At 40.4% G+C, this 13,711-nt stretch overlaps 1 protein-coding gene across 1 annotated transcript in view; it reads right to left on the bottom strand.

Moving 5' to 3' along the window:
* Positions 1 to 3,861, bottom strand: part of FCRL5 (Fc receptor like 5) — a 41,548-nt gene extending 37,687 nt beyond the window's left edge. Inside the window, exons 1-3 of the mRNA XM_040229912.1 lie at positions 3,759 to 3,861; positions 2,411 to 2,767; positions 1,848 to 2,126 (exon numbers count right to left, since the gene is read on the bottom strand). Coding sequence (XP_040085846.1) covers positions 1,848 to 2,126; positions 2,411 to 2,767; positions 3,759 to 3,861 — 739 coding nt within the window. The remainder of the gene's footprint in view (positions 1 to 1,847; positions 2,127 to 2,410; positions 2,768 to 3,758) is intronic.
* Positions 3,862 to 13,711: the final 9,850 nt, after the last annotated feature.

Here is a 13,711-nt window from a genome sequence, read left to right as displayed (position 1 = left end):
CATCTGAGCCACCAGGAACCATTTATTCCACAGGGAATAAAATGCCCAGCCTCTCCTCATGCCCTACCTGACAGAACGTGGGCCAGTCATCCTGGAAATTACACCCAGTGCCCAACACTGAAGTGGTGAGGATGGCAAAGGACAGGAAGACTTGGCACTGGAGGTACTTGTTCTGAAGCTGGGACAACTTTGGTGCTTTGCTGGAAATCAATCATTGACATATACAGCAAGCTTGCCCTGGAGTAAGCACGTCTTAACACCTCTGCCTGTCAGTTAGATGGTCAGAGGAGGTGGACCTGTGACAGTCCTCCTAAAATAGGAAGATCTGGGATGAAAGTGTTCTACACTCCAGGTGGTTATGGTTTTACACTAGGATATTGGCTAAGGGCAATGCTGTTTTGAGTCATCCTGGAGGCTTGAAGAACAAGGGAAGATACCTGGGAACAGATAAGGAGTAGGATTGGGGTCTGGGTTCCATCAGTAACACGAAGGGAGATCCTATGTTAGAAATCGCTGTGTTGCAACTGTTGAGTGACAACCTCTCCGCTTCCTCTCAGTTGTCCAGTCCAAACCATATACCTAATATCTAGACAGTTTCAAGGACTTCCCTGGTGGCTCAGATGGTAAAGAATCTGCCTGCAATGTGGGGGACCTGGGTTTGATCCCCGGGTTGGGAAGATCCCCTGGAGAAGGGAATGACTACCCACTCCAGTATCCTTGCCTGGGGAATTCCATGGACAGAGGAGCCTGGTGGGCTGCAGTCCATGGGGTCGCAAAGAGCTGGACAGGGCTGAGCAACTAACATTTTCAATTTCAGACAGTTTGGAAGAAACATGAAACCATCTCTTTTGCTTGGAAATGGGAGCAAACTGATGGAGAATGCTAACCACTTTCACTATTTCCTCACTCACGAGAGCATGCACCCCAGATCTGCATTCGTCCTAGTGCTCCTATGAGATATCAATAGGTCAAAATAAATCCGAAGAGGCACTTGACCATTGGGTGGCATTCATGCTTGAAGACCTATACAGTTTCAGAGACTTAGGAAAAAGCAATAGTGGGTACAAAGTGAAAGTGAAAGTCACTCAGTCATGTCCAACTCTTTGTGACCCCATGGACTGTACAGTCCATGGACTTCTCCAGACCAGAATACTGGAGCAGACAGCTTTTCCCTTCTCCAGGGGATCTTCCCAACCCAGGGATCGGACCCAGGTCTTCTGCATTGCAGGTAGATTCTTTACCATCTGAGCCACCAGGGAAGCCCAGTGGGAACAACATCATCCCTAAATACATCCAGTTAGAGATATTTGCTCCCCAAGCTCTTGTCCTTTAGTTTTCTTATTCTTAAGTGCTCACCTCCAGGCATCTAGCATTCTAAGAATCTGTCCATCTGGCTGAGCAGAATCCATCTAGCTCAATCAAAGGGCTCTGTGGTTTATGCCTATAGTGTACATGTGTGTACTCAGCCGCTTCAGTTGTGTCCATCTGTTTGTGACCCTATGGACTGTAGCCCGCCAGGCTCCTCTGTCCATGGAACTCTCCAGGCAAGAATACTGGAGTGGGTTGCCATGCCCTCCTCCAGGGGATCTTCCCCACCCAGGGATCAAACCCAGGGCTCGTAGGTCTCCTGCACTGGCAGGCAGGTTCTTTACCACTAGCACCACCTGGGAAGTCCATGCCTACAGGCCCACCAGGAAAAAAAAAAAATGATGTCAAGGAAGCCTAACTTTGGAGGAAAAAGAACAAGTTGTGTCTCACAGTACTAAAAGAAAAACAAACTGCTGTGTCATTCTGCCCGGCCCTTCCCAGCCCCATTCTGGAAAATCTCAGAACCCACTAGCACTCACCTTGTACCTGTATCTGTAATTCCTGGCTCTGTTTCTGGACAAGGGAATTCATTCTCCGTGCCTCACACCAGTAAGACCCTGAGTTTTCTCTCCGTATGGGAGAGAACTGGAATTCTGGGGAGATTCTCCATTCTGATGTCGTGGATGGTTTGACGAAGCGGAACTGGAGCTGGCCTTCTAGCCTCTGTAGAGAGAGCTGGCTCTCACAGGTCAAGGTCACTGTGTGCCCCTCAGTGGGCTGGGTAGAGCTGGCTCTCAGCACGGGACTTGGAAACAGCTCTAGAGAGAAGGATCACGATATTTCTCAGGGAAGTGAGGCTTGGAACTGCTTTGGAGAAAAACACAGTTCATCCTTAGCAGCCGCAAGCAGCACATACAAAAGCAGGTGGAAAAGATGCTGCCTTTGATTACTAATATCCTCCAAAGCACAGTAGTACTTTCTCTATTCCTTGTAGGAATGCTCCCTGAGATTCAGTAGTATTTCAGACCACCCTTTTTATCCTCTACAATCTCAGGAGTCCTCATTTTGACTAATCTATTTCACAAAATAAAGAACACTGTACCTTGGACTACGATCTTAATTTTGTTTGAAGAAACCGAGTGAGTATCTTTAACTCCACTACAGTAATATTCACCATTGTCCTTCATACTTGCTTGATGAATATGGAAGTCAGAAGTTTTGTTAAGGATTTTCAGGATTTTCCCGTTCTTGTACAATGTCATGTTATTCAGTACTATGTTTGCCTTTGCTTGGCATCTCAGAACCACGGAGTCTTCTTCAAACACAACAGATGGAGCCTGCAGGATCAGGTTGGCTGTAGGAAACGCAAGGGAGTTGTTTGTTTCTTCAGATTGTTTCTCCCCTCTTTTCACTATTATTCTAAAAGATTTTATAAGACTGGGAACTAGGGAAAAGGATGCTTAAAGTAATCATCATTTCTTTTTTTCTGATTTTATCTATTTAATTTATTTATTTTTGGCCATGCCACATGTCTTGTGGGATCTTAGTTCCCCAACCAGGGATCAAATCCATGCTCCCTGAAATGAAAGTGCAGAGTCCTAACCACTGGACCACCAGGGAAATCCCTTTTTTTCCCTGGCTTTAAAAGGAACACATATGCTTGAGAAAATGCTTAAAACAGAAATGCAAATTAACCTTATCAACTCACCAGATTTTGTCATATATTTTTCCAGTTCTTTTATCTATGTGCATGTATATGAGTCTGTATATATTTCTTTTTATGAAATTAAAATATTTATCCACTTGATAGCTTGCTTTTCACTTACTTTACTATGAATACTTTCCTATGTCATCAATATCACTCCTTAACCTGGTTTTCAATGACCACAACATTTTCCTTCAATGGCAGTAAGATAATTTATTTAATGAATTTTCTCTTCTTGACTATTTAAGATTCTTCAATTTTGGTTGTATATATCTATGACTATTTCAGTAAATTTTTAAGACAAGGTAAATTCTTAAGAGAAAAATTGTCAGGTCAAAAGGCTAAACATTTTCTTAGCTCTTTGCTACTATACTGTTCCTTGTTCCCTAAATTAAAGAGCATTATATTATAACTAGAAAGATACTGCCTCAAATTCATTCAAAATAGGTGGTTTTAGGACAGAAATGGAAATTACTCCCTCTCTATCTTCTATCTACCTATCTATAAAATATTAATAAATCCTCACATAGATTTTTATTCCAAATAAATTTTATAAGCCTCAAACTAAACATAGATTCAGAAACCATTCAAATAAATTGCTTCTCAAATTTTCTTTTACCTGAGAAGCTTGTAAAATATATAAATTCTTGGGCCCTATTTCTATAGCTTTTGAATTAGTAAATGCAGCTGGGTTTTGAGTCACTTTATTATTCCTAAACTTTTTTTTCTTTCATTTCTTTCCCACCTGCAGAAAAGATTAAGTCCACACGATCACTTGAGTGTGAGTCCTGGGCCTGGCATTTGTACCCTCCAGATTCACGGACTTCATAGGTGTTTTCTGTTGTCATATATTGTCTTTCTCCAGGAAGATACCAATGGTACCATTTTATTTTCTGTGGTGCTTTGATTGGAAATGCTTTGCAAGTCAGTGTCACAGTCTCTCCTTTGAAGAGAGTGGTCCATGGAGGATGGAGGGAAATTACAGATTTTATTTCAGTTGCTGTGGAGGAAAAAGAAAGAATCTGAGGTGGAGTGGCTTACAGTTCTCATCACAGTGGTTTGTGAGGCACAGTCCAGAGGCCTTGACTTTGGAGGATCCCCAAGAAACCCCCAGGAAGGTCACTGTTCATGGCTTTGTTTCAACCAGAGCTCTCACCCAGGAGAAAGTGACTGCTGAAGAGACAGCAGTGAGCAAAGAGATTTCAAGATTGCAATACCAGTAAGATTCGCTGCCAAATGTCAATCGGAAAAATGATTGGTTAATTTGTTATAGAATTGGATTCTGGAAAAAGTCATCCTCTGCCACTTTATCATGTTCATAAACTCATAAGAACTTCACAAGGAGTTATTAAAATCACAGTTTTGCACTTTGCACAAAAAAAGGGATAATCATATTAAGATTTTGGCCCTGACAAAAGCTTGAGAGATTAACTTGCTTAACACTTTCATTTTATAGATGATATACAGAAAAAGATAAAGATAAGACCACATATTTCTCATTCTCAAAGTCAAGAAAGCCCTCCCAACTAGAAAGCTCCTTGAAAGTCAAAAGAGAGTGATGATCCTAGTAGGGGACTATAGATAGAGAAGGAAACTTAGGAAACTTTGGGAGGCCATTGCAAGTTAATGATAGCCCAAGAAAGCTATTGGAACATTGTTCAATGAAGCAAGCTTGCTTAATTATAAAACCATAAACAAAACCACAAGATATGCCCCAGGCCACTAGATGGAAGAACTGTCACCACCCTTCCACTAATATGATAATCCTAGTTTGACCTCTAGGGTCAGACAATTTTCTGCCAAATATGAGGGAGGAGCTAATGATGTATGCCTTATGTTTGCAGCTACATGTACTTGAAGAAGAGGTCTTCTCCCCTCCTCTTTTTTTCATTATAAAACTGTAACCCACTCAATCCTCGGGACAGGGTTCCCTCATCTGTCTGTTTGCATCTCTTACAAGCATCCTATATTAATGAATTTACTTCTTGCCTATCAGAAAAAAAAAAAAAAAAGAGTGATGCTCACTCTACACATAGGTCTCTTCACCACAATCCACCTTGGCTAAGAGATGTGTACACACACATGGGAGGATCCTTAGATATACCAAATTCAGACTCAGAACCAGGCAAATCAAAATGATTGGCCAAAGGGAACCAGGAAGAAATGCCCCATGTAAGTGATGGAACGATTCTCTCTGAGTCTGCCCATGTATATATCCACATGCACTGTACCCTTTTTCCTCCTAATAAACACTTAACTGTTTCACTATTTAAAATAAATAAATAAATAAAAAGTCCATCATAGATAATTATGGTAAAGCAAGGAATGGACAAGGTGTTAGCTAGAATCCAGAGATGATCTAGATAAGGATGAAACAGTGATGCATCTGATTTTGGACAGGAGAGAGGTTGTAGACAGTTCTTGCTATTCATGGGTCTTCAAATATCCAGGATACCCTCTGATCCAAACAAATGTCGATGAAGAGTCAGAACTCTAAAAAATGTAGGATACAGACAATTTATCTTCTCCCCCAATCTCTTCTTATTGTGCATTTCTTCCTTTTAAGGGCCCATCTGTTGGATGCTCTATTCTCCACACATTTCCTGGAGAGAAAACTGTAGAGAATGAAACATTCCCACTGTCATGTTTTCAGAGCAGTTTTTTGGGTTTTATGACTGGAGAACATCTTATCCCAAGTCCTAAACATTTGACATGAAGTTAAGATGTCCTGCCTTGTGATCTGAGGTTCGTTTGCAATAGGAGTAAGTGCAGGGCCCAGTGACAGCCAGTAGCTGCTTGAACATTTCCGGGGAGGGTCTGAGGATGTGTAGCTATCCAGGCCATAGGGCAATGCCAGCAAACCGGGTAACACGTTCACATCCTTGTCGATGTCAGCAAGAGAAACAGGAGATATTAGAGATCCTCAGACAATTGTCACAAGTATTTCATATTTATTAGAGAGACACTCTTATCCAGCAACACTGAAGAATATACGAAAGGAGAACTCACCAAACTGTCCACCGACAGGAGCTGTAAAAATATAAAGAGCCAGAGATGAGCACAGAGCAGAGATTCTTTGGCTTTTCAAAAGCAATGCTTGTTTTTTATTCTGATTCACTTATTATTTTTTTGTTAAAATTTATTTTAAAAATATAACAGTCTTTTAGCAAATGTCTGTGTATATTGGTCATTGTGCTTGGACTATTCAGATGAATTTTTAAAATAGTATCTGATAGCAAGAAGTTAATTTGGGGGTTGTGATAAACAGAAACCTGAAGAAAGTATTATAATACAGGGTGTAAATACTAAAAATACACATGGGGGCATCATAAAGGCAGAAGGGTCACCCATCCCAATATGTAGGGTCAGTGTGCAGGAGCGAGTGTGTAGCAAAGGAAGTGATGCTTGAGAAAACTGGATGAGAATATAGGAGTCAGCCAGGGAAAGGTGTTTCTATGTGGCAAGAGATGATGGAGAGGCCAGTTGAGACAGAAAGGCCCCAGATGTGAAGAAATAGCACTGGGTGTTCAGCTGGGTAGGAGAGTGGTTCTGGAAGGTAGAGAATTTAAGGGAAATCAGATTGGACAAGCAGACAGGGTCTAAGTTATGAGTGGTAAGCAGCTACAGTTTCAAGATAAAAGTAACAGGGAACCACGGAAATGTTTCAAGAGGAGGAGTGACAAGATTAAAAGCTATAACTTTGTTGGAGCACTCTGGAAGAGGTAAAGCAGAAGGACTGGAGAGAAGGCAGAGCAAGCTATAGCGATACTTAAACTTCTTCAGAGTATTTATCTAAAATCATCTCACTTGTTTGTTTGTTCACTTTCCTTTCTCTACAATAGAATCTGTATGACAGTGGGGACATCTTATTTTCACCATACATCACGCAGAATTTCTAACAGTGCCAAACTCATCAGACATGTTTTATAAAGGATTATTGAACAGTGAATTAATTAGAAGTACTAAATCAGTAAGTATCTCTACTTGAGAGGATATGGGTTTTTTAAATTACTTATTTTAATTGAAGGATAACTATTTTACAATATTGTGACGGCTTCTGCCATACCTCAACATGAATTGGCCATAGGTACACGTGGTCTCCACATCCTGAACCACCCCTCCCTCCTCCCTTTCTTCCCTATCCCTCTGGGTTGTCCCAGAGCACTGCCTTTGGGTGACCTGCTTCATGCATCCAACTTGCACTGGTCATCTATTTTACTTATGGTAATGTAGATGTTTCAGTGTTATTCTCTCAAATCATCCCACCCTCGCCTTCTCCCACTGAATCCAAAAATCTGTTCTCCTTTGTTTTCCATCTGTGCCTCTTTTGTTGCCCTGCATGTAGTATTGTCGGTACTGTCTTTCTAAATTCCATACATATGCATTAAAATATAGTATTTGTCTTTCTCTTTCTGACTTACTTCACTGTGCATAATAAGCTCCAATTTCATCCACTTCATTAGAACTGACTCTAAAGGGTACCCTTTTATAGGTGAGTAATATTCCATTGTATATATGTACCACAACTTCTTTATCCATCTATCTGCTGATGGACATCTACATTGCCTCCATGTCCTAGGTATTGTAAACAGTGCTGCAATTAACACTGGGGTACATGTGTCTGTTTCAATTCTGGTTTGAGAGGATGCAGGCTTGAGAAAGGGGTAATCAAGAGGCAGAGAAGGCAAAACTGACAGGTTTTGTACATTGATTACACATTCCAACGAGGAACAGACTGGAGTCATTCATTCAGCAGGAATTTGTGGAATTTGTCTAACCATATCTAGGAACTGGACAAGGCAATGGAAATCCAGCAGTGAGCAAAAGGGATATTATCTCTGTACACATGGGGCTGATGGAGAAGTAATCCAAACCTAAGTGTTATAATCAGAACAATGGATTATTTGCCATTCTCTGAAAACCTCGACACCATGGATTTTGTATTGTTATATGAGTAGCGATTATTTTTCTGAGTGTATTCTATATGGTAGGTATGCAACCTATATCATTCCATATAATCTATTCACTATCCATATGAGGAAAGTTTGATGATTGTCCTTATTTTACAGACAACAAACTGTTTAGGCTAGCAGAGACATCACTACGCCAACAAAGGTCCATATAGTCAAAGTGTGGATATGAGTTTGAACAAACTGTGGGAGACAGTGGGGGACAGAGGAGCCTGGTGTGCTACTGTCCATGGGGTCACAAGAATTGAATGCAACTTAGCAACTGAATGACGAACAACAACAACAAATACTTTTTTGAGTGTATTCTATATCGTAGATATTCATCTATGTTATTTCATGTAATCTTGTCACTACCCCTATGAGGAAAATTCTATGATTATCCCCATTTTACAGATGAAAAACTGTTTGATAGCTGGTAGGGCAGAAGACTCTACACATGGACATCACCAAAGGGTCAATACCAATATCAGATTGATTATATTCTTTGCAGCCAAAGATGGAGAAGCTCTATACAGCCAGCAAAAATATAACCAGGAGCTGACTGTGGCTCAAATCATGAACTCTTTATTGCCAAATTGAGACTTAAATTGAAGAAAGTAGGGAAAACCACTAGATCATTCAGGTATGACCTAAATCAAATTCCTGACAGTTATACAGTGGAAGTGACAAACAGAATCAAGGGACTAGATCTGATAGAGTGCCTGAAGAACTAAGGATGGAGATTCATGACATTGTACAGGAGGCAGTGATCAAGACCATCCCCAAGAAAGAGAAATGCAAAAAGGCAAAATATTTGTCTGAGGAAGCCTTACAAATAGCTGTGAAAAGAAGAGAAGTGAAAGGCAAAGGAGAAAAAGAAACATATACCCATCTGAATGCAGAGTTCCAAAGAATAGGAAGGAGAGATAAGAAAGCCTTCCTCAGTGATCAGTGCAACGAAATAGAGAAAACAACAGAATGGGAAAGACTAGAGATCTTTTCAAGAAAATTAGAGATACAAAGGGAACATTTCATGCAAAGATGGACACAATAAAAGATAGAAATGGTATGGGCCTAACGGAAGCAGAAGATATTAAGAAGAGGTGGCAAGCAGATACAGAAGAGCTATACAAAAAATATCATCACAACCCAGTAATCACGATGGTGTGATCACTCGCCTAGAGCCACACATCCTGGAATATGAAGTCAAGTGGGCCTTAGGAAGCATCACTATGAACAAAGCTAGTGGAGGTGATGGAATTCTAGTTGAGCTATTTCAAATCCTAAAAGATGTTGCTGCTAAAGTGCTGCACTCAATATGCTAGCACATTTGGAAAACTTAGCAGTGGCCACAGGACTGGAAAAACTGTTTTCATTCCAATCCCAAAGAAAGGCAACGCCAAAGAATGTTCAAACTACTGCACAATTGCACTCATCTTGCACTCTAGGAAAATGATGCTCAAAATTCTCCAAGCCAGGCTTCAACAGTAGGTGAACTGTGAAGTTCCAGATGTTCAAGCTGGATTTAGAAAAGGCAGAGGAACCAGAGATCAAATTGCCAACATCTGCTGGATCATCAAAAAAGCAAGAGAGTTCCAGAAAGAAAAAAAAAAAAACTGCTTTATTGACTACACTAAAAGCCTTTGACTGTGTGGATCACAACAAACTGTGGAAAATTCTTCAAGAGATGGGAATACCAGACCACCTGACCTGCCTCTTGAGAAATCTGTATGCAGGTCAAGAAGCAACAGTGAGAACCAGACATGGAACAACAGACTGGTTCCAAGTTGGAAAAGGAGTACGTCAAGGCTGTATATTGTCACCCTGCTTATTTAACTAATATGTAGAGTACATCATGAGAAACACTGGACTGGAAGAAGCACAAGCTGGAATCAAGATTGCCGGGAGAAATATCAAAACCTCAGATATGCAGATGACACCACCCTTATGGCAGAAAGTGAAGAGGAACTAAAAAACCTCTTGATGAAAGTGAAAGAGGAGAGTGAAAAAGTTGGCTTAAAGCTCAACATTCAGGAAACGAAGATTGTGGGATCCAGTCCTATCACTTCGTGGCAAATAAATGGGGAAACAAGGAGAGACTTTATTTTGGGGGACTCCAAAATCACTCCAGATGGTGATTGCAGCCATGAAATTAAAAGACATTTGCTCCTTGGAAGAAAAGTTATGACCAACTTTGACAGCATATTAAAAAGCCAGAGATATTACTCTGCAAACAAAGGTCCGTCTGGTCAATGCTATAATTTTTCCATGTATGGATGTGAGAGTTGGACATAAGGAAAGCTGAGCAGTGAAGAACTGATGGTTTTAAACTGCGGTGTTGGAGAAGGTTCTTGAGAGTCCTTTGGACAGCAAGGAGATCCAACCAGTCCATCCTAAAGGAAATCTATCCTGAATATTCATTGGGAGGACTGATGCTGAAGTGAAACTCCGATAGTTTGGCCACCTGATGAGAAGAACTGACTTATTTGAAAAGACCCTAATGCTGGGAAAGATTGAAGGCAGGAACAGAAGGGAACAACAAAGGATGAGATGGTTGGATGGCATCATCGGCTCAATGGGCATGAGTTTGAGCAAACTGGGAGAACTGGTGATGGACAGGGAGTCCTGGCATGCTGCAGTCCACGGGATCACAAAGAGTCAGACACGACTGAGCGACTGAGCTGAACTGAACTGAACTGAGGGGCAGAATGTAATTTTTGACCCATTTATTTGAATCCGTCTTGTTTGATCGCAACACATATGCTCCTGGCCATTACCCTGTCCTGCTCCTCTGGTTTGGTGCCACACTCAGACGTCTTCCCATTTCTGGAGTATTCCATGCAGCTTCAAACCACGAGGTACTTTTTTATTTCACTTTCCTGCACTCCATCTCTGCGCCCTCCAGCTCTTACTGTCCCTCTGTTTCATGAAGTCATTACCAACGATTTGGCATATAGCTTACTATCCACTTTTACCATCATTGGTAACTTTTGCTTGAACAAGTGTTTACATGAGATCTTGTTGCATAGATATATCTAGAACATTGTCCTTGTAGAATGAAGACCCTTATATATTGTGCGCTTCCTAAGTACAAAATGCTGTTTCCCCTGTCTTCTCAATGTAAACACTGTGAGAAATCATACAGATACCACATTTTTCTTTGATTCCATGAAAGGAGTCACACTGGAGAGAAATCCTATGTAAACAATGTGGAAAAAGCTTTTTGCAGTCATAAAAGCTTTCAATCATATGAAAGATTTCACACCAGAGAGAAACCCTATCAATGTAAACACTGTGAAAAAGCATTCAGAAACCATAAGTCTCTTTGAATCCATGAAAGGACTCACATTGGAGAGAAGCCTTATCAGTGTTAAAAAGAGGGTCAAAGTTCATGAAGAACTCATATTTGAGAAGAACCCTCAGTTGCAGCTTGTGAACTCTTAGTTGTGGCATATGGGATCTCATTCCCTCACCAGGTATTGAACCCAGGCCCCCTGCGTTGGGAGTTCAGAGTCTTAGCCATGGGACCACCAGGAAAGTCTCAGGTGTATAGTTTTTGTTTTTGAGGATTGAGTTTTTGTTTGTTTGTTTGTTTTGGTAGTTAACTTTTCACTTTTCATATTATAGTAGTAACAGTCGCACAAAATAAGTGTGAAGTATTGTCTCCTTTGAGAAGACTTTGTGAACAGTAATATATATTGTTGAAAACTTTTTTGGAGAACTTTGTATAGACGTCATCTACTCAGAGGTGCGGTCTAGGTCTATTTTATGGGTGTTTTCTGGTTTACTGATTCAGACACTTCGCCTTTTAAAAATATATTTATATACTTATTTGGCTGCATCAGGTATTAGTTGTGGTGTATAGGCTTGGTTGCCCTTAGGCACTGGCATCACAGTTCCCCAAATAAGGATCCAAGCCCTATCCTCTGCATTGGAATAGGGATTCTTAACCACTGGACCACCAGGGAAGTCCCTCAAGCACTTCACTTTTTGTAGTTCCATTTTCATTTTGGGTTTTTTGGTTTATTTATTTTTGTTTTATTTTCATAGTTTCAATAATTTGTTTCCTTCAGGGAAATTATGTGTCTCATGTAAATCGTCTTAGATTTTGTCATATACTTGTTCATTGAGTTCTTTCATAGTCTTTTTCTATTTCTGCAATGTCCATAGTAATATCCCTCATTCTTCCTGACTGTATAAATTTGAATATTCCCTCTTTTTCCTAGATCAACCTTGCTTAAGATTTGTCAATTTTGTTAATTTTTCTATAGAACTCACTTTTGATTTCACTGGTTTTTCTCTATGATTTTTCCACTCCCCATTTCATTCATCTCTACTTTAAATTTTATTCTTTCCTTTCCTCCTCAAATCAGGTTTGGTGAGTCATCTTTAAAGTCTGTTAAGGTCAATAGATATGGTACTGATTTTCAGTCTCCCTCATTTGCTAGCAGAGGCATGAAAAGGCTACACCTTTTTTTTTTAGGTTTCACTTCAGATGCAAGCCATAACATTTGAGACTTTGGGAATGATATAATATTCCTCAATATCTCTATTAATATTTTTTGTTTTCAAGGGCATTTTGCACAATATTTATACAGCCTCTTTTCATGTTGGTGTCATTCACAGGTATATCTATCACACACTTGGACTTTCACTCTTAGTATCTTTCATCTAAAGTGTGCTTTCTAGACTTCCCTGGTGGCCTAGTGGTTAAGAATCTGCCTGCCAGAGCACAAGACACAGATTTGGTCCCTGGTCCAGGAAGATTCCACATGCCTCAGAGAAACTGAGGACTTGCTATGCAACTAATGAGCCAGCACTCTAGAGCCTGTGCTCCACAACAGGAGAAGCCACTGCAAATGAGAAAACCAAGCATCACAACCAGAAAAAAGCCCATGCTCAGCAATAAAGAGCCAGCACAGCTGAAAATGAATGAATAAATAAATTAAATCAAATTAAAAATATAATAAAAAAATACACTCTGCTTCTTCTACATAGTACATACTTAGATCAGGATTTGTCTATTTCATATGAGGTGAAACTTCTTCCTGTTTGGACCACATCATTCATTCACTCTTAGTATTATTGACATAGATGCAATACACCTGGCATTTACCTTTTGTGTTTTACAGTTCTTAATTTTTTAATTCTTCCAGAAGGTAAAGAATCTGCCTGCAATACAGTAAACCCAGGTTCAATCACAGGGTCAGGAAGATCCCCTGGAGAAGGGAATGGCTACCCACTCCAGTATTCTTGCTTGGAGAAACCCTTGGACAGAGGAGGCTGGTGGGCTATTGTCCATGGGGTTGCAAAGAGTTGGACATGACTGAGCAACTAACACTTTTAATTCCTGCTGCTGCTGCTAAGTCACTTCAGTCGTGTCCGACTCTGTGCGACCCCATAGATGGCAGCCCACCAGGCTTCGCCATCCCTGGGATTCTCCAGGCAAGAACACTGAAGTGGGTTGCCATTTCCTTCTCCAATGCATGTAAGTGAAAAGTGAAAGTGAAGTCGCTCAGTCATGTCCGACTCTTTGAGACCCCATGGACTGCAGCCTACCAGGCTCCTCTGCCCATGGGATTTTCCAGGCAAGAGTACTGGAGTGGGTAAGTCCTTTATAAATTTATTTTTCATTAAATGAATATATTCTAGTCCTTTCATTTCTAAATGGCTTCTCCATTAGATATTAAAAAAATTAGAGTTTCCTCTTTAAAAATATATGCATTGATTACATATTATCATAGCTTAA

Source organism: Oryx dammah, unplaced genomic scaffold, assembly GCF_014754425.2.
Source record: "Oryx dammah isolate SB20612 unplaced genomic scaffold, SCBI_Odam_1.1 HiC_scaffold_28, whole genome shotgun sequence".
In the NCBI taxonomy this organism is placed as follows: domain Eukaryota; kingdom Metazoa; phylum Chordata; class Mammalia; order Artiodactyla; family Bovidae; genus Oryx; species Oryx dammah.
The sequence above is the reverse complement of the archived record's forward strand: the minus strand, read 5'-3'. Positions and strand labels throughout refer to the sequence as shown.